Source organism: Prionailurus viverrinus, unplaced genomic scaffold (assembly GCF_022837055.1).
Source record: "Prionailurus viverrinus isolate Anna unplaced genomic scaffold, UM_Priviv_1.0 scaffold_50, whole genome shotgun sequence".
Lineage (NCBI taxonomy): Eukaryota > Metazoa > Chordata > Mammalia > Carnivora > Felidae > Prionailurus > Prionailurus viverrinus.
The window spans coordinates 1251712-1273652 of record NW_025927613.1 but is presented as its reverse complement, the minus strand read 5'-3'; the positions used below and the strand labels follow the sequence as shown (position 1 = coordinate 1273652).

The window sequence follows — 21941 nt, the reverse complement described above, 5'->3', positions numbered from 1 at the left end:
CCATGGGTTACTGGAATTTTTTTAACCCAGTATTTTGGTAGGGTTAAAAACTACTTTTTGGATCTGTTTTCTAAAGATGTAACCTGCATCTGTCTTTACTTGGAAACAGCAATGACTTTTGTTCTATAGCTGGTATTTTGAATCTAAGTAAGTGTGACACTTTTACGAGTTATGTGTTGATAGATTACTTTAGATTTCCCTGCCATACCCAGTTGTCCTTTATGTTGCTGATTAGAAAAGGTCTTACTGTACCTTTCTTCTTGTTCAATGTGTTGAAATAGACCACAGTTTACAGAAGCTGTAGTCTGTGTTCCTCAGCTTCCAAAAGACATTGCCCACAATTAATTTGAATTAAAGAGTGTTATTTGACTGCTAAAGGGCTATATCCCTTCAAAAGTATATCTTTTAATAACTAAATGTTGTTGTTGTTACTAATTTTTAAAGGCTGTCATAGGTGAAGGTATTTTGAGCCTTTTTTCCCCCCAGTAGTGATAGATTTACACTTTTGTTTGTGCACTCATGTATAGTACCTCTTGAGAGTAATTGAATATTTAGGAGATAAGTATTGGGATTCAGGGTGCAGGCTGTTATCCTAGAACAGATCACAGGAGGAGTCATGTGGAGTCATGCTTTAAAACACATTATGTAGTAATCCAGAAATAGTCATGAAATAGAACTTAAAAAAATTAAGATTCCATCTTTTGTAATTTATGTCACTTGCAAACTAAGGTTGTTGATAAAGCTGGTGGATTTTATTCTTTAATTAACTTTCATTGTGATCAGTATACCAAATTAAAAACATCTGGGTGTGGCATTTAAATTTGCCATGTAGGCAGTGGTTCAAAATATAGCAGATCTCAAACTCTTGAGTTGGTGTTGGAAATGATTTAGGACTAATTATGTTTGTTTTCTGGTGCATAACTGAGGGAGAAGTTCTCAGCAATAGTGTACTGAGGAGGCTGTCAGGCTAAAGAAACTAGTAGCTTTCTTACCCCTAACATTCATCATCCCACAGCATAAAGAAGTAACCCATTTTCACATCCAGCCTTACATTTCAGGAGAACCATGAGTTGCTACTTGTTGATCATATGTTTAAAGACAAAAATTTAAAAACAAAATCCTATCAAAATAAGTCAATATTGTATATAGTTTTAGTATCAGAACTTTCTTTAATACCTTATTGGTAATTCATATCTGTCATGTGAAGGAACCTATTGTGCTTAAATTTTTTCATACCAAGTGTGGTGCATTTAGTTTTCATGAGATGAAACAGTGTAATTACAATAGATTATTCCCAGAATTCACATGAAATATAGACTTGCTTTTTAAATATCAGCATGTTTATTTCTTACTCCTTCTGACCTCATTTGCTATCCTTGGAGTCAGTGTTTATATTTTAAAAAATTAATAAAAACAATTTAGTTACTTTTATTTTCAACATATTTGAATAAAAGAAAACATAGCCCCACTTTGAAATTGCTTACATAATTGAATGCCATATTTTACTCTTAAGCATTATTTTTATTACCTCCTATAATAGAAAACAAAATGATCACTAATACTAAAACTTGAAAAATGTAGAACTTGCATAATGGTTTTAGTACTTCCCCCTAAACACTGAAACCAATGTAAAAGTTAAAAATAAGGAGTGCATGGAGGAAAACCATTATTGAATGTTTTTTGTGCTAGCCTTAATGATTTTTTTTCATTCATTCAGGCAAAAATTTTAATGAGCGCTTCCTACCTGATGAACACGGGATTAGACACGGATAGAAAGCTGAATAACATGTAGTCCTTGCCTTTAGGAAATTTATGGTATGGTGGGGAATGGGAAGATTAACAGTTTGTTGTTGGAGTAAACCTTGGGAGGGCCAAGGAAATAAAGATGGTACCTGCCTGGACTGGGGTTGGCAGGGGAGGAAGGACAGAAGCCTCAGGTCATTTCTTAAGCCCAGTTGACCTGAAGTCTCAACCTTCCTCTCCTCTTCTAGTCTGCCAATGGGATGAACAATTATCCTTAAATCCCCCTAGGTACTTTTCTGCCCTTAGTTATCTAAATTAGTAAATGCAAGTGCCCAGGAACCTTGTGCATTTTAGCAGAAGTCTCCCAGACAAAATGTACTAAAACTATAAGGATTATGTAATTTATCACCCAAACCAAGGCACTTGAAAATGAAAGAGGACTTAATTATTCCAGGACAACAGATATAAACTAGGTGTGTCTTAGCAACCTAGAACACAGGTCTATAGCCTAAATGATTTAAATATAGGAGGTTGGGTTTTTTTTTTTTTAATGTTTTATTTATTTTTGAGACAGAGAGAGACAGCATGAATGGGGGGAGGGTCAGAGAGAGAGACACACACACAAAATCCGAAGCAGGCTCCAGGTTCTGAGCTGTCAGCACAGAACCCGACGCGGGGCTTGAACTCACAGACCACGAGATCATGACCTGAGCCGAAGTCGGACGCTCAACCGACTGATCCACCCAGGCACCCCTGGGTTTTTTTTTTTTTTGTTTTTTTTTTTTATTTTTTTTTATTTTTAAGAGAGAGAGGGTGGAGTAGGAGTGGAGAGAGGGAGACAAAGGATATGAATCGGGCTCTGCACTGACAGCGGAGAGCCCCACACGGGGCTCGAACTCAAAAACCATGAGATCATGACCTGAGCTGAAGTTGGACGCTTGACCGACTGAGCCACCCACCCAGGCACCCCTGGAAGGCTGTTTTATTTTTATTTTAAAAATTTTTTTAAATATATGAAATTTATTGTCAAATTGGTTTCCATACAACACCCAGTGCTCATCCCAAAAGATGCCCTCTTCAATGCCCATTACCCACCCTCCCCTCCCTCCTACCCCCCATCAGCCCTCAGTTTATTCTCAGTTTTTAAGAGTCTCTTATGCTTTGTCTCTCTCCCACTCTAACCTCTCTCTCTTTTTTTTTTTTTTTTCCTCTGGAAGGCTGTTTTAAAATAAGACTGGGGTTCTGTTAAGGAGGGAAATGAACAAGTTTGTTTGTATTCTTGGGGACTAGTGGTTACATAGGCCTTATATGTAATTATTGAATAACAATGAGCTTTTTTCGAATAGCTATACCTATTTTAAAAATATCTTAAAGCCTTTTTATACTTTTTTCAAAAATAAATCTACTTGCATAGGTAATATTTGTATACTGAATTGCCTTGAATTAGAAAGTTTGAGGAATCTGTTACTTCTTCCCAAGTAATAAGCCCTTATTACTTCTGGCAGGAGGTATTAAGGTTGAAATACATGTGTGCCTTATTTGTACTTTTCCTGCCTTGGGCAGTATTCTCTGTGAATAGAACACCCAGCTAAGGGTGAAGAGTCCAGTTGATGATAAGCAGCTTATTTGACAAGGTACTTATTATTTTTTTCTCTCTTTGGGAAGATCAGACGTGATTGACACACTTCTCTGTTTCTCAACTTTGTCAGAGCCATATTTTATTGTTATTAATACTCTCTTTTGCCCAGTGTTAAAATTCCTGGGTATAAGTGGTTTAAAATGTTGGTATAAATATTGAATTTTGCTTTTGATACTTAATACACCAAGGAATTTGTGAGCTAGGGCTTTGCATAGAATGCTGGAAATCATTTAATTTGGTTTACACGTAGTTGACATTTTTTGTTTTTTCCCCTCATTAACCAAAGATAAGCTTAGAACAAGAGAGACAGGGAGAGAGAGAATCCCAAGCAGGCTCCCTGCTGCCAGTATGGAGCCCAACAAGGGTCTCAATCCCATGAACCATGAGATCATGACCTGAGCTGAAATCAGTAGTCGGATACTCAAATGACTGAGCCACCCAGGCTCCCCATGGTGAGGTTTTTTGTTTGTTTTTTGCTTTTTTTTGTTTTTGGCTATAGTTTGAGTCCAGACATTTTACTTTTAATATTTTCTTTTCCTAGTAACAAATAATTTGTCAGAATTATTACATTACATGATAATGCTCTTAAAAATCAAGAAGAAAAAGCAAATTGATTGTAATTTTGAGACCCTGATGTAGTTTTCTGCTCAGTTATATTCAGCGGTTGTTCAGGCTGGAAAATGGTTACATTAAATCCTAACGGAGGAGAGGAAAGATAGTTTTTGTTTTTGTTTTTGTTTTTCTAATTGATGGACAGGGAAAGAAATAGGGACTCTTGAAATTATTTTGTGAATCTAGCTTCCTAAGTGGAAATAAAATACTGTTTAACTCTTTTAAGCTGTGGCATTTTTTTTCTAGCTTTTTAAAATCATTATTTTTTTAAGTAATCTTTACGCCCAATGTGGGGCCCAGACTTATAACCCCAAGATGAAGAGTTGCATGCTGTACTGACTGACCCAACCAGGCACCCCTAAGTTGTAGCATTTTTTTTTGACTTGAAGATTTCATATCTTGGTTTGATTTTCATGACAGAAATAGAATAGCACACTCCATCTTGTTATTGAATTATTTACTAAGGAGTCATGATAGAGTTCTAGTCTTCTGATCTGGAATTTCAGTGTTTGACATCTAAGGTGAGATCCACTTTTGCATATATTTTTTTGAGATTTCGTTCTTGATTTTTAAAATTTAAAACATTTAGTTGTTTTTCTGTTTTATTTAAAAAATTTTTTTTTTTTAACGTTTATTTATTTTTGAGACAGAGAGAGACAGAGCATGAACGGGGGAGGGTCAGAGAGAGAGAGGGAGACACAGAATTTGAAACAGGCTCCAGGCTCTGAGCCGTCAGCACAGAGCCTGACGCGGGGCTCGAACTCACGGACCGCGAGATCATGACCTGAGCCGAAGTCGGCCACTTAACCGACTGAGCCACCCACGCGCCCCAGTTTTTCTGTTTTAAAGTAGTTTTAGTTTCACAGCAAAACTGGAACAGATTCAGAGACTTCTATATACCTCCTACCCCATACATGTATAGCCTCCCCCATTATAAACATCCCCCACCACAGGGGCTCATTTATTATAATTGATGAACCTACATTGATACATCATTGTCACCCAGAGGCCATAGTTTACCTTAGGTACATCCTTGGTATTGTACATTCTTTGGGTTTGGACAAATTTTAATGACCTGTATCCACCATTATAGTACACAGAGTAGTTTCACTGCCCTAAAAATCCTCTATGCTCTGCTTATTCATTCCTCTCTTCCCCTGAGCCCTAGTGACTACTGACCTTTTTACCTTTCTCCATAGTTTTGCCTCTTCCAGAATGTCACATAGTGGGAATCATAAAGTGTTTAGCCTTTTTAGGCTGTCTTCTTTCACTTAGTAATATACATTTAAGTTTCCTTTATATCTTTTCATGGCTTGATGTTCATTTCTTTCTAGTGCTGAATAATATTCCATTGTGCGGGGAGGCACCTGGGTGGCTCAGTTGGCTAAGTGTCCGACTCTTGGTTTTGGCCCAGGTCATCTCACAGTTTGTGAGTTTGAGCCTTGTGTTGGGCTCTGCACTGACAGCATGGAGCCTGTTTGGGATTCTCTCTCTCCCTCTCTCTCTGTCCCTCCCCGGCTCATGCTCTCTGTCTTTCAAAAATAAACTTTAATATTCCATTGTCTGGGTTTATCCATTCCTCTACTGAAGGATATTTGGTTGTTTCTCAGTTTTTGGTAATTATGAATAAAACTTCTGTAAACATCTGTTTATAGGTTTTTGTGTAGACATAAATTTTCTTTTTTTAAAAATTTTTTTAAACCTTTTCTTATTATTTATTTATTTTTTTTTTTTTTCAACGTTTATTTATTTTTGGGACAGAGAGAGACAGAGCATGAATGGGGGAGGGGCAGAGAGAGAGGGAGACACAGAATCGGAAACAGGCTCCAGGCTCTGAGCCATCAGCCCAGAGCCTGACGCGGGGCTCGAACTCACGGACCGCAAGATCGTGACCTGGCTGAAGTCGGACGCTTAACCGACTGCGCCACCCAGACGCCCCTTATTATTTATTTTTGAAAGACAAAGACAGAGCATGAGAGTGGGGGAGGGACAGAGAGAGAGAGGGAAACACAGAATCTGAAGCAGACTGCAGGCTCTGAGCTGTCAGCTCAGAGCCGGACACAGGGCTCGAACCCATGAAACCATGAGATCATGATCTCAGCCAAAGTTGGACGCTTAACCGACTGAGCCACCCAGGCGCCCCATAAATTTTCAGCTCCTTTAGGTAAATACCAAGGAGCACAATTGCTAGATCAGGTGGTAAGAGTATATTAGTTTTGTAAGAAACTGCCAAACTGTCTTCCAAAGTGGCTGTGCCATTTTGCATTCCCACCAACAATGAAGGAGTGTTTTTCTTAATACATATCCTTGCCATCATTTGGTGCTGTTAGTGGTCTGTCTGGATTTTGGTCATTCTAATAGGTATGTGGTGGTATAAAGTTGATTCTTTAAATTATAAAAGGATTGTAAATAGTTTAGAGAAAATTTAGAGATTAAAGAAAAGAAAAAAAATTCCCGTCATCTTATCATACTAACGTACCTACTTTTGGTATTTTATCTGTCTTTTATTTATGCATTTATGTATTTATGCAGTAATCATACCGTTACATACAATTTGTAATCTCATTTTAAAAATTAATACTTTATTTTCCAGACAGTTTGATTACAGAAAAATCAAACAGACATTTCCCTTATATCCTTCCCCCACCTCCACCATATAGTTTCTCCTTTTTTTAAAAAAATTTTTTTTTTTTATAACATATATTTATTTTTGAGACAGAGAGAGACAGAGCATGAACAGGGGAGGGTCAGAGAGAGGGAGACACAGAATCTGAAACAGGCTCCAGGCTCTGAGCTGTCAGCACAGAGCCTGACGCGGGGCTCGAACTCACAGCCCTCACGGACCGCAAGATCATGACCTGAGCTGAAGTCGGCCGCTTAACCGACTGAGCCACCCAGGCGCCCCTAGTTTCTCCTTTTATGAACATTTTACATGAGTATGGTCCACTTGTTTAAAAAAAATTTTTTTTAACGTTTATTTATTTTGGGGACAGAGAGAGACAGAGCATGAATGGGGGAGGGGCAGAGAGAGAGGGAGACACAGAATCGGAAGCAGGCTCCAGGCTCTGAGCCATCAGCCCAGAGCCCGACGCGGGGCTCGAACTCACGGTCTGTGAGATCGTGACCTGAGCTGAAGTCGGACGCTTAACCGACTGAGCCACCCAGGTGCCCCGGTCCACTTGTTTAAATTAATGATCCAATGTTGATATGTTATTGCTAACTGGAGCTCATAGTTTATTATTATTTCTTTAGTTTTTACCTAATGTCTTTCTGTTCCAGGATCCCACATTATATTTAGTCATCGTGTCTTTTTAGGCTCATTTTAGCTGCAACAATTTCTGTTTTCTGTTTTTGATGACCTTGACAGTTTTGAGGAGTATTGGTGAGGTATATTATAGGATGCCTGACTATTGGAATTTGCCTGAATTTTCTTTTCTTTTCTTTTCTTTTCTTTTCTTTTCTTTTCTTTTCTTTTCTTTTCTTTTTCCAAGATTAGACTGGGGTTTTGGTTTCTGGGTGAAGAATATTACAGAGGTAAAGTGCCATTTTTCATCAGTTCACATTAAGAGTACATATTATCATTATGATTTGTGATGTTGATCATCTGGTCAAAATTGTGTTTGTCAGGTTTCTATACTGTAACGTTATTCTCATTGTAAGGTTATTCTCATTTCCCTCCCCTACTGTACCCTTTGGATAGGAGTCACACTATGTGCAGTCTACACTTGAGGGGGGGTGATGCTTCCCTCCTTTATAGTATAGTATCTATATAATTTATTTAGAATTCTTCTGCATAGGAGAAGGATGTCTGTTCTCCCCCATGTATTAATTTATTCAGTCATTTATATCATTATGGGCTCCTGGATACTTATTTTATATAATATGGATTATATAATCCAGTGCTGCTCTATTTTGTCCTTCTAATTGTTCCAGCTTTGACCATGGATAGCTCTTTCAGTTGGTTCCTTTACACTTTTGCCATACCCTGCCATACCCCCATTAACGTGCAGGGTTTTTTGTTTTGTTTTTGAGTACTTCTTTACTCTCTGTTATTACAGAAGATGAGCTCTGAGCTCATCTTGTGTATTTCTTGCCTCAGTCCTGAATCAACCATTTCTCCAAGGAGTCCTAGTTCTTTTTATTGGGGGATGGTGTTAGAAACCAAGAGCAGGGTGATAGGTGTTGTCGTTGCTACTGGATGTAGCTTCTTTTTTCCTCCCAGCTGAAAGCAAAAAAAAAAAGTGTGTGTACATTAACTCTTGTGTATACACGTGTCTATAAATATTTCTATATGTAATCATCTTTATATTAAGTTAAACATGAGTTCTTATCGATGTCTCTAGCTTTACTCCATTTCCATATGGATCTTTTGTTACCCTCCTCTTGCAGATCTGTACATTTCCACTTCAACAATAAGAAGTTTGGCTCCCCACATTCACCGTTCATTTACTTAATTGCTCAACTCCAGTATATATGGATAGCAATTGTTAACCCTGGGAAGCAGTTGTATTGACTAGAGTGTAGTACTTAATGTGCAGTCCCTTTTTTGTCTTTATCTTACAGAATTCATTCATTACCTACCCCCTTCGGTGAGGTTGTTTGAAATATATTTGAAATACAGTTAGATTCTCTTGTCACAGTTTGGGATTCTCCCACCCTATTAGTTGATTTCTGCAAAAAAAAAAAAAAATGCATACAGTAAGGTTTACTCTTTGTGTTGTAAAGTTCCATAGTTTTTGACAAATGCATAATGTCATGTGCTGTTACAGTGTCATACAAAATAGTTTTACTGCCCTGAAAATCCCCTGCATTTCACTTATTCATCCTTCCCCTCCCTCTAAGCCCTTGGCAACATACTGATCTTGGGTTTTCCAGAATGTCATATAATTGGAGTCATATATATGTGTGTGTGTGTGTGTGTGTGTGTGTGTGTGTGTGTGTGTGTATACAATTAAATAATTACTAAAAGTATATAGCCTTTTCAGATTGGCTTCTTTGCCTTAGCAATATGCATTTAAGATCTCTCCTCCCACACCATGTCTTTCTGTGACTTGATAGCTCATTTCATTTTATAGCTGAATAATATTCCATTGTCTACATGTACCACAGTTTTTTTATCCACTCCCTTATAAAAGATATCTTGGTTGCTTTCAGTTTTTGGCAATTATGAATAAAGCTGGTAAAAACACTCATCAGTTTTTTTGTGTAAATATAAGCTTTCAACTCAGTTGGGTGAACACCTGGTAGTGTGAATGCTGGATCTTATGGTTAACACTATGTTTAGCTTTTTAAGAAACTGGTCAGTATGTCTTCCAGAGTGCCCATACTGTTTTGCATTCTCACCAAACATGAGTTGCTCTTGTATCACAGCCTCACCAGCATTTTGTATCATTAGTTTTTTTGGATTTTAGTTTGTTTTTTGTTTTTGTTTTTTTTTAAATTTTTTAATGTTTTTTGTTTTTTTTTTTTAATTTTTTTTTTTCAACGTTTATTTATTTTTGGGACAGAAAGAGACAGAGCATGAACGGGGGAGGGGCAGAGAGAGAGGGAGACACAGAATCGAAACAGGCTCCAGCCTCTGAGCCATCAGCCCAGAGCCTGACGTGGGGCTCGAACTCACAGACCGCGAGATCGTGACCTGGCTGAAGTCGGACGCTTAACCGACTGCGCCACCCAGGCGCCCCTGGATTTTAGTTATTCACATAGGTGTGTAGTGGTACCTTGTTTTGATTTGCAATTCACTAATGATGAATTTTTCATATTTTTTTAAGTTTTTTTTTTTTTCTTAAGTAATCTCTTCACCCAGTGTGGGGCTTGAACTCACAACCCAGAGATCAAGAGTTGTATGCTCTACCGACTGTTGTATATAAAAGAGTTAAGGTGCCCCAACTTTTCATACTCTTACTTGCCCTATGTGTATCTTCTTTGGTGAGGTTTCTGTTCATATCTTTTGCCCAATTTTTATTAGGGTTGTTTTTTTTGTTAAGAGTTCTTTCTGTATTTTGGATATGAGTCCTTTTTCAGATATGCATTTTCCATATATTTTTTTCCATGCTGTGGCTTGTTTTTCAGTCTCTTAGCAGTATTTTTCACAGAACAAAAGTTTTAATTGTTTTTAATATTTATTTTTGAGAGAGAAAGAAAGAGAGAGAGACAGAGTGCGAGTCGGGGAGGGCAGAGAGAGCGAGGGAGACAGAATCTGAAGCAGGTTCCAGGCCCTGAGCTGTCAGCACAGAGCCTGACATGGGGCTCAAACTTGTGAACGATGAGATCATGACCTGAGCGAAAGTCAGACACTTAACTGCCTGAGCCACCCAGATGCCCCAAAAGTTTTTAATTTTAGTAAAGGTCAGCCTAGCAATTTTTTCTTTCATAGATCAGGTTTTTATTGTTGTATTAAAATCTCTTTGCCATACCCTAGATTTTCTTCTATGTTCCCTTTTATTTATTTTATTTATTTATTTTATTTTATTTTATTTTAATTTTTTTAATGTTTATTTATTTTTGAGAGAGAGGGAGACCGAGCATGAATGGGGGAGGGGCAGAGAGAGAGGGTGACACAGAATCGGAAGCAGGCTCCAAGCCATCAGCCCAGAGCCTGACGCGGGGCTCGAACTCACAAACCGAGAGATCGTGACCTGAGCTGAAGTCGGACGCTCAACCGACTGAGCCACCCAGGCGCCCCTATGTTACCCTTTAGAAGTTGCGTTTTATAATCCACTTTTTTTTTTTTTAATTTTTTTTTTTCAACGTTTATTTATTTTTGGGACAGAGAGACAGAGCATGAACGGGGGAGGGGCAGAGAGAGAGGGAGACACAGAATCGGAAACAGGCTCCAGGCTCTGAGCCATCAGCGCCCCCTATAATCCACTTTTTAACATCAGGTCAAACATGTTTCCAGATTATTTTCTTCATATGTACAATTTTAAATAACTGTTTTATATTCAATTTGTGCTTTAATTTTCTTAATCATTCATCCCTCTGTTGTTGACTTTTTATAAGAACAAATTTGGAAACAACCTTTTTCTTTGTTTAGGGTTACTTCATTTTTTCTTTCAACATAGACTTGAGAGTGGTCTACATGCCACGGTGAAGTTCTTTCCCTCTTGGAGCTCTTGTTTTGATGTTTTCCTTAGGATAAATTTTCATAATGCCATTTTAGTTGAAAAAAATGTGATGAACATTTTTATAACTTTAGTGCATATTACCAGTGAAATTACTTTCAAAAGCATTTTTACCTATTTACATAGTCATCATCTCATTTTCCATGTAAGTTAACATTAAAAGTAATTGCGATGATAATTTTGCACTTTTTAAGTTGTTGACAAGATTTACAGTTAGAAAAAGCTCGGGGCATTTGGATGGCTCAGTCAGTTATGCATCTGACTCTTGATTTCTGCTTAAGTCACGATCCCAGGTTCGTGGATCAAGTCCCACATTGGGCTCCTGCCTAAGATTCTGTCTCTCTCCCCCTTTGCTCCTCTCCCCAGCTCGCATTCTTTCTCTCTCTGAAATAAAAAAGAAAACAGAAAAGGCTCAAACATTTTATTTATGTATTTATTTTATTATTTTTTTAACGTTTATTTATTTTTGACATTTATTTATTTTTGGGACAGAGAGAGACAGAGCATGAACGGGGGAGGGGCAGAGAGAGAGGGAGACACAGAATCGGAAACAGGCTCCAGGCTCTGAGCCATCAGCCCAGAGCCCGACGCGGGGCTCGAACTCATGGACCGCGAGATCGTGACCTGGCTGAAGTCGGACGCTCAACCGACTGCGCCACCCAGGCGCCCCACGTTTATTTATTTTTGAGACAGAGAGAGACAGAGCATGAACGGGGGAGGGCCAGAGAGAGAGGGAGACACAGAATCCGAAGTAGGCTCCAGGCTCTGAGCTGTCAGCACAGAGCCCGATGCGGGGCTGGAACCCATGGAGCGCGAGACCATGACCTGAGCCAAAGTCGGATGCTTAACCGACTGAGCCACCCAGGTGCCCCAAGGCTCAAACATTTTAGAAGCCTTTGACCATTTACTTTTCTCTAATTATACTTCTCTTTTCTTATCAATAAATTAGGATAAATAAATTACAATAAAATGTAAGATGAAAATGTTATTATTTCTGAAACAAAATTCCAAAAATTTTTTGGTATTTAGTCGTCCAGAAGAGTAATTTTGTGTAGACATATCCAAGCTACACTTCCTGTGGCTATGTTCATGGCTTATGCATGTTTGAATCTCTTATCTCAAGAGTTTAAAGGCAAAGTACAGCATGAGTGTTAAGAGTATTAGTCAATAAAAATATTTTCTGGCTTGATTGTTTGCCTAAGTAAGATAGTAAGAAGTCAGAGTTCGACGAAAAGGAGCCAATCTGGGATGCCTGGCTGGCTCAGTTGGTGGAGCATGTGACTCATGATCACAGGGTTATAAGTTCCAGCCCCACATTGGAGCTTGCTCATAAGAAAAGAAAAAGAAAGAAAGAAAGAAAAAAAAGATGGGTGCCTGGGTGGTCCAGTCAGTGAAGCATCTGACTTGACTTTGACTCAGGTCATGATCTCACAGTTGTGAGCCCTGCATCCAACTCTGCACTGACAGCACTGAGACTGCTTGGGATTCTCTCTCTCTCTCTCTCTCTCTCTCTCTCTCTCTCTCTCTCTCTCTCCCCCCCCCCTTTCCTGCTCTCTTTCTCTTTCTCTGTCTCTCTCAAAATAAATAAATAAATTGAAAAAAAGAAAAGAAAGAAAGAAAAAAGTACCCAATCTAAGCCAGTCAAATGACTGAACTGCAAAATTAGAAAGGACAGATATTCAGATTTCAGTAGAATAGTTCCTTGCTTTTATAGTCTAAGTGTCTAGTATTGCTGTACCCACTAACTGGGCAATTAAGCAGTGAAAAGTCAAAGCAGTGTCCCTCATCTCATGTGTCAAGAGTCTGTTTTTCTCCAACTTGTGAGCCTTCACCCAGTTTCCTAGAAGATATATTGTAGAGAAAATAGGGAGGTTGTTTAAAAACCTTTGTGTAATTGGGGCGCCTGGGTGGTTCTGTTGGTTAAGCACCGACTTCAACTCAGGTCATGATCTCACAGTTTGTGAGTTTGAGCCCCATGTTGGGCTCTTTGCTGACAGCTTGGAGCCTGGAGCCTGCTTTGGATTTTTGTCTCTCTCTCTCTCTCTCTCTCTCTCTCTCTCTCTCTCTCTCACTCACTCTCTCTCACTCTCTGCCCCTCCCCCACTTGTGCTCTGTCTCTCTCAAAAATAAAATTAAAAAAACATAAAAAAAATAAAAGTATTAGGTATATCTTTATAGTGCTGAAAACACAAAGGAAATTTTGGGTATCACCTAGTTACCTAAGAAAACAAAATTTGGTCTTATTTGGATTGTTGGGAGATTTTTGGTAGCCTTTTGTTTCCTCACCTATTATGAAAAATTTCAGACATACAGAAAAGTTGAAGGAAATGAACAGTGCATATCTCTGCATTTGTGCCACCTAGATTTTATAATTAACATTTAGCTGTATTTGTTTAATCATTATCTGATGAAAATGTTTTGATAGTGTGTTTAAGCCATTCCCTTTCTTTCTGGAAGAACATACATGAGTAAGACCCTATTGGGCAGAGTTATTTCTGCATGGTGTAGGACTAGGTGGTTCTCTGATGCAGTGGTCTTACGAAAATGATACCCTTCTTGTGATCCCCATCAGCATAGGTTGAGAACTGAGTCATTTATTTTCAAATGAATTCCAGCTGAATTATGTTATAATAGTTTTTTTTTTTTTAATGTTTGTTCATTTTTTAGAGAGCTCAAGCAGGGCAGGGGCAGAGAGAGAGGGAGACAGAGGATCTCTCTGATACATCAAGCTCTGTGCTGACAGCAGCGAGCCTGATGCAGGGCTTGAACTCAAGAACTGCTAGATCATGACCTGAGCCAAAGTCAGACACTCTACCACTGAACCATGCAGGTGCCCATAGATCATGTTATAAAGACAAGAAGAAGAAAGGCGAGGGAAATTGGTGGTGGAAAGGGTTGTGTCATCAGGAGGCTAACATGCTACTAACCTGTTTACCCAACTGACACAAATACTATCATATAAATAGCTATCATTTATTTATTTTTTATTTTTTTTTAATGTTTATTTTTTTGAGACGGAGCATGAATGGGGAGGGCCAGAGAAAGAGGGGGACACAGAATCTGAATCAGGCTCCAGGCTCTGAGCTATCAGCATGGAGCCCGATGCGGGGCTCGAACTCTCGGACGATGAGATCATGACCTCAGCTGAAGTTGGACACTTAACCAACTGAGCCACCTAGGCGCCCCAATCAATAGCTATCATTTACTGAGTGGTTACCATGTTCTAAGGCTTTATCCCATTTTGGTTCTCACTCTGTTAGCTATAGGTATTATTAGTGCCATTTTATGAATTAGGAAACTGAGGTTTAGTGAAATTGAATAACTTACCTAATTTCTCATCTGTTAAATGGTACAAGTGGTACCAAACCCAAGTCTGTCTGACTCTAAAACCCATGCTTTGAACCAGAAGTCTACTGCTGTAAATTCCCTTTATTGCAGAATTTATTGTTTGCATTTATTTATGTCTTTAGAATTGTCCAAATTGGGCCACACTTAATTTGAGTTTAGTTATAGAGGAATTCTAGTGGAAAAGAGGATGCCATGTAAACATTTTTATGATTGTAAAGCTCTCTTAATTCTTGACAGAGGGCCCTTTTTGAAATTAGTTGTCTAGCATTTTTTACTAACTTCATTTCATTCTCTGAAGAATGAAGGAATTTCCAGCCTTGTATTAAATTGCAGAATGTATAGCATTCTTTCTATAGTTGAACCAAATAAACATTAGCAAGTGTGTTTGTTTGTTTGTTTGTTTATTTATTTATTTATTTATTTATTTATTTTCAATATATGAAATTTATTGTCAAATTGGTTTCCAGCAAGTGTGTTTAGAATGTGAGACTGGTAGTACGTTCCTGTCTTTATTTTTTAATTTATTTTTAAAGAGGTTTTTGGGATGGTAGCCAATTTGAAGCTTGGTCTTTCTGATAAAGAAGTGAAAATAGGCAAGTTCCCTGGCTCCTGGAATAAGCCTTACTTCAGTTTCTTTGATGACTTTTGGGCTTGCTTTTGCGAGTGACCCTGGGAACAGTGCATTCTAACTCGAAAACTCAATGGGTGGAGGAAGTGTGTGTTGAGAGCAGTAGTTCTTAACCTTTCTGGAGGTTACATTGCTCCCTTTTGAAGCCTTTCCTCTGGAAAAAATGCATATATGCACACAAATACAGTTTTTCATACAAATGTTATAGTCTTTATAATGCTATATAACCCCCAAAGTCTATTGACAACTATACCCCAGGTTAAAGATCCTTTAAAGGAAAAAAATGAGGGAGCTGAAAATAAGATTTGAGCAGAGCTGTTAAACGTTTTTTCATAGATGTGCATCTCATAAGATTGATTTTACTAACATAAAAATCTTGTTTTAGTATCTAAAATGTTTTATTCGGCCTCTAAAATGTGAGTTTTTCCCACTTTGTTAAAAAAATTAAGTCACTTGGGTGACTCAGTTGGTTAAGTGTCTGACTCTTGATTTTGGCTCAGGTCGAGATCTCCTGCTTTGTGAGTTTGAGCCCCATATCGGGCTCCATGCTGTCTGTGCGGAACCTGCTTGGGACTGTCTCTCTCTCTCCCTCTCTCCCTCCCTCTCTCTCTGCTCCTCCCCCATACATGCACACTCTCCCTCTTTCTCAAAACAAATAAATAAACTTAAAAAACAAAATAACAACAATAAAAATTAAGGTTGTTCATAAGTAAGCTAAGACTCACAGGGGTAAATAAAGTTTTCTGTTGATTTCTAACTTTTGCTTTTTCAATTTTATTTTTCTTCTACCAGCAAAACATTTTCTCAGAACTATTAATAAGGCTAAGATTTAATTTTATTTTTATCTATTTATTTATCATTTTATTAAAAAAATTTTATATCCAAATTAGTTAGCGTGTAGTGCAACAGTGATTTCAGGAGTAGATTCCTTAACGCCCCTTACCCATTTAGCCCATCCGCCCTCCCACAGCCCCTCCAGGAACCCTGTGTTTGTCTCCATATTTAAGAGTCTCTTATGTTTTGTCCCCCTTCCTGTTTTTATATTATTTTTGTTTCCCTTCCTTTATGTTCATCTGTTTTGTTTCTTAAAGTCCTTATATGAGTGAAGTCATATGATATTTGTCTTTCTCTGACTAATTTCACTTAGCATAATACCCTCCAGTTCCTTCCACGTAGTTGCAAATGGGAAGATTTCATTCTTTTTGATTGTATAAGGCTAAGATTTAGATGAAATCCTTTGGCAATCCCCAACTTTAGTTTCCATTTCTTCTTCAACCAGAATTTCTTTGTAACAGGCATCTACACAGTACTTCTAATGCGAGTGTTCAGGTGGTGTTCCCAGCAGGTTACATGTTTCATTACATTAATCCTCACAATAACCTTGTTTGGGACTTATTATCGTCCCCACTTTACAGATGCAGAAATCAATGCTAAGAAAGATTAGATGACTTAGTTAAGACCAGTGCCAGTACTAAAGGCAGGGTCAGGATTTGAACCCATGTAGATCTAGCTTCAATGCCTATTTTCTCTCTGTTTTACCATCTGGTTCTGTGATCAGAGTTGATCACTTTTTCCTGATTACTAGTTTGACCTGATTCAAATTTTAGAAGCCCCAGTTCCCAATCAGTGGTGAGGGTGCTTTTATTTTCTTCTACAGGTAGCCAATTGTAAAATTATTGAATTTTTGTGTGTATAAGTTAGACTTTAGGTTGTGAAATGTCTAGCGTGCTGATTTACTGACTAGGTTGTTAACCCAAAAGGAAAGAGCTTTAGCTGGATGACCTCCTGCCTTTTCTGTTTATGTAAATGGATGTTTCAGATACCAGAGTCTGACAGAGACAATTCCAGTGACTGAAACATTTGTGGAAGGCTTGTTACTAAACTTAGCATCATTTTCAGGAAGGAAAAATCCTAATGGTTTGTAACTGAAAAAGAGCTTAACTCTAAAAGGTACATAAGCTTTTATCAAATTGACTAAAGGCCAGGTGTGTGTTTCCTAACTCTCATGGGATAGCCATGGAGGGAACCTTTGGTCAGCTAGCTGCCTCGTGGTTTTCGCTGAGATGGCAGGCAGGGTCAGCATTGTGGGAAGGTACTTCAGTTTGCTGAGTGAGTTTTGTGAGACTCAGCATCTTTTTTGACAAAATTATTGTTCTTCCAAACCTTGTACTTTTCCTAGTTGGAGCCTTTTTATGTACAGTGAAACAGGGAGGAGAATGAGTAGGTTGATTTACTATATAACTTTATTTTATTTATTTATTTATTTATTTATTTATTTATTTAACGTTTATTTATTTTTGAGACAGAGAGAGACAGAGCATGAACGGGGGAGGGTCAGAGAGAGAGGAAGACACAGAATCTGAAACAGGCTCCAGGCTCTGAGCTGTCAGCACAGAGCTCGACATGGGGCTCGAACTCACGGACCGCGAGATCATGACCTGAGCCGAAGTCGGATGCTCAACCGACTGAGCCACCCAGGCGCCCCTATATAACTTTAGATGTACATTTTTTTTTTATCTTGAACTGATTACACAGAGTTTTAAGTGAGATAGCACAGAAAGAAGATAGAATGCTAAGAGAGATTAATTGACATGATTGGGAGGACAAAGAAGTTAGTTAAGATAATGAAAATTTAGTTATCTCCTTGTCTTTCTAAAATTTTTTTATTAAAAATTTTTTTTTTTTTTTTACTTTGAGAGAGTGAGTATGTGAAAGCAGGGGAGGGGCAGAAAGACAGGGAGCGAGAACCCCAGGAAGGCTATATGCTGTCAGCGCAGAACCTGACATGGGGCTTGATCTCATGAACTGTGAGATCATGACCTGAGCCAAAATCAAGAGTTGGACACTTAACCAACTGAGCCACCTAGGCGCCCCATCCCCTTGCCTTTTTAAAAATGAGACTAGTGTGTATGAATATCTATACCATTCAACTCTCAAGGTGATGAAACTCAGTATAAAGGAAAGTTAAGTTGAATGATTTGAAGATATGGGGTGAAATCAGATACACATATATAAATTATCTTAAGTTATCCTTTTTGAGTCTTTACAAATTAAAGGAATACATTTTGTAAAAACTTTCTGATAACAGAAATTTCACAAAGTTTAAAAAGGATTAAGTACAGTTCAAATGGCAGGATTGTTAAAAGCTACTTTGACTGCATAGTATACATCCTTGGTTAGGGTGAGGAAATTAGCTTTGAAAGCTTTGTGCCCTCTTTCCCGTGTGCTTTCTTTTTTTTTTTTTTTTAATTTTTTTTTTCAACGTTTATTTATTTTTGGGACAGAGAGAGACAGAGCATGAACGGGGGAGGGGCAGAGAGAGAGGGAGACACAGGATCGGAAACAGGCTCCAGGCTCTGAGCCATCAGCCCAGAGCCCGACGCGGGGCTGGAACTCGCAGACCGCGAGATCGTGACCTGGCTGAAGTCGGACGCTTAACCGACTGCGCCACCCAGGCGCCCCTCCCGTGTGCTTTCTTGAAACGAAGTGTGGGATTCTGGCTTGGAGGGTCAGGTCCTCTCCAACGTTTCCATTTTGTTCTCCCTGCTGTAAGTTTACAAACAGTTCTTCACATTATGATCTATAAAAATATAAACAGCCTTTCTGGAGCCAAAGTAATTTTGTTTTTATGGTTCATACTGCATGACACTGGAGTGGGGTAGGAGGGTGGAGATACAAGGTATTTGGACCCTTCTTGTTTATGGGATTGTCTTTTTCCCTTTTTCCCCTTAGGAACGGCGTGAATGTTGAGGGGGCGACACACAAGCAGGTGGTGGACCTGATCCGAGCAGGCGAGAAGGAATTGATCTTGACAGTGTTGTCTGTGCCTCCACATGAGGCAGATAACCTAGATCCCAGTGAAGACTCGTTGGGACAATCATTTTATGATTACACAGAAAAGCAAGCTGTGCCCATATCGGTCCCCACATACAAACATGTGGAGCAGAATGGTGAGAAGTTTGTGGTGAGTGTCAGCCCAACTCAGTCCTCAAAACATCTAGCTTTTGTTTCCCCCAGGCTTATCATTTATGATTTATACTAGAGCACTAGATGCAATCACCTCAACCTAGGTCAGTTTGCCTACCAGGAAGATGGGTTCACACATAAATAAAAGACACTGACCGTGATTTTTTTTGCAGGAGGTGAACTACAGTAATGAAGAAGATTTCTCTTTCTGCTTAAGTGTATTCCATTTTATTTCCAGACAGTTTTAAATTTGTATTTGTATTCTGGTTGTAAACACGTGTGAGTTGGTTTTGTTTGTTCTTTTATTAGTTGCTGTATCTCTTTGCTACTAGCAGTCTCTCACTTACTATTGACTCTGCTGAGCTGTAGAGCAAGATTAATTTTAAAAGGTGGTGTCTTCCGAAACATTTTGGTAATACAGAGTTTGTCCACATCAGAACCTGCAAGTGCCCTACCCTTCTCTCCACATCTTGTTCTTTTTCATTTTCTTTGGAGATGTCCGTGTGAATGATTAATGTGGGTTTTTCCCAAGGTCCTAATTATACTCTGAATACAGTTCCCATGAACTGCTCTATTACATTTCCAGTCTGTTCCTGTTGTAGATGTGTGGGAAAGCCCACCTTGAGTTCTGGGTGCCTCCCCTTTTCTGAGTGCCTTTGCTTGTTCCTCAAAACCCAGTTGCTGTTGATAGCCCAATCTACTTACTTTTTCTCTTGATTGCGGTATGCTTTATTTGCCTTTGATTATTTGGGGAGTGTTGATATAATGAGAAATTGATTATTCTTTGTAGAAAGTGCAGTGGTTTCTGTTAGACATTGACAAATAGACTACACATGTTTCAAGCTGAACGGCTGACTCAAGTTGCTGTCTCTGAAACTGAGATTTGTTCCCTGTATAGGAATGAGCTACAGGACACTTGTGGTAAATTCTTTTTAGTGAGGAGATGAGAAAAGCAAGCAAGTAAGCCAGAAAAATTCAGAAGGATCAAACAATGTTCAACTGCATCTGTAATATAGCTGGTGATGGTAATACAGAGCACAGTCTAGGTTGGCCTGGTCTATGGATTCCAGAGCCATGTACACAGTTTAGAGTTTCGTATTTCAGAGGTGCTATCCATTCAGTCATAAGGCATGTAAAGAGTAGAAATCAAGGTCAGGTCCTAAAATTAGAGCAAATGGATGTTGAGACCTTTTGGGAATTACCTGGGATCTTGAGAACCTTTGTAGTCTTTAGAAAAGGAATGAAACTGATTGTCCCTTTTAGAAAAGGAGTGAAACTGATTGTCCCTTTTAAGAAAATCAACATTATTGAACGCAATTTACCTGCACTAACATGTCCAGTTTCATGAGTTTGGGTAAATGTACATAGTTTCATAATCACCACTGTCACAATCAAGAAAGAAGAATACTTTCACCACCCAGAGACTTCTCTTGTGACCTTTTATAGTTAGCCCTTTCCCTGTAGCACTACCCCTGTTGACCACTGATCATCTTTCTGTTACTCTATTTTGCCATTTCTAGGATGTCAAATCAATAGGATCATATAAGTAGCTTTTTTGTGTCTGGCATTGTTCATTTAGTGTAGTGCTTTTAAGATTTATAGTTGTTGTGTATGTCAGTAGTTTGTTTCTTTTAATTGCAATTACTTTTTAATTGGATAACTTCATTGCAGTTTGTTTATCCAGTGACTTGTTGATGCATGTTTGGGTTGCTTCCAGTTTGGGGCTATTATGATTAAAGCTGCCATGAAATAACATTAATATACAGGGCTTTAGGTAGATACATGTTTTCATTTCTCTTGAGTAGCTATAAGTGGAATTGCAGGGTCATATGGTAAAAGTTTAACCTTATAGTCAAACTGTTCTCCAAAGAGGCTGTACCATTTTGCATATTCTCATTTGCAGTGGAGAGTTCCAGTTGCTCTATAATCTCTCTAATGCTTGGTATTATCGGTTTTTAAAATTCTAGGCATTGTAGTGGTATCTTCGTCCTTTTGTTTTTTTAATACTGTATTTTTTTAAAATTTTTATTTATTTTTTTAAATTTACATCCAAATTCGTTAGCATATAGTGCAACAATGATTTCAGGAGTAGATTCCTTAGTGTCCTTTACCCATTTAGCCCACCCCCCTCCACAACCCTTCCCGTAACCCTCAGTTTGTTCTCCCTATTTATGAGTCTCTTCTGTTTTGTCCCCCTCCCTGTTTTTATATTATTTTTGTTTCCCTTCCCTTATGTTCATCTGTTTTGTCTCTTAAAAGTCGTCATATGAGTTAAGTCATATGATTTTTGTCTTTCTCTGACTAATTTCACTTAGCATAATACCCTCCAGTTCCATCCATGTAGTTTCAAATGACAAGATTTCATTCTTTTTGATTGCCAAGTAATACTCCATTGTATATATATACCACATTCTCTTTATCCATTCATCCATCAATGGACATTTGGGCTCTTTCCATACTTTGGCTATTGTCGATAGTGCTGCTATAAACATGGGGGTGCATGTGTCCCTTCAAAACAGCACACCTGTATCCCCTGGATAAATGCCTTGTAGTGCAATTGCTGGGTCATAGGGTAGTTCTATTTTTAATTTTTTGAGGAACCTCCACACTGGTTTCCAGAGTGGCTGCACCAACTTGCATTCCCACTTTTTTTTTTTAAATTGTTTTTTAATGGTTATTTATTTTTGAGAGAGACAGAGTGTGAGTGGGGGAGGGGCAGAGAGAGAGGGAGACATAGAATCTGAAGCAGGCTCCAGGCTCTGAGCTGTCAGCACAGAGCCTGACGTGGGGCTCGAACTCATGAACCATGAGATCATGACCTGAGCTGAAGTCGGACACTCAACCAACTGAGCGACCCAGGCGCCCCTCTCCGTCTGGTTCT

The 21941-nt window shown here is 38.6% G+C and overlaps 1 protein-coding gene across 2 annotated transcripts in view; it reads left to right on the top strand.

The window, feature by feature from the left end:
- SNX27 (sorting nexin 27) overlaps window positions 1–21941 on the top strand; it is a 71435-nt gene that overhangs the window by 9621 nt on the left and 39873 nt on the right. For both annotated transcript variants that reach the window (XM_047847907.1, XM_047847909.1), the window contains exon 2: window positions 18827–19058. In XM_047847907.1, the coding sequence (XP_047703863.1) occupies window positions 18827–19058 (232 nt within the window). The remainder of the gene's footprint in view (window positions 1–18826; window positions 19059–21941) is intronic.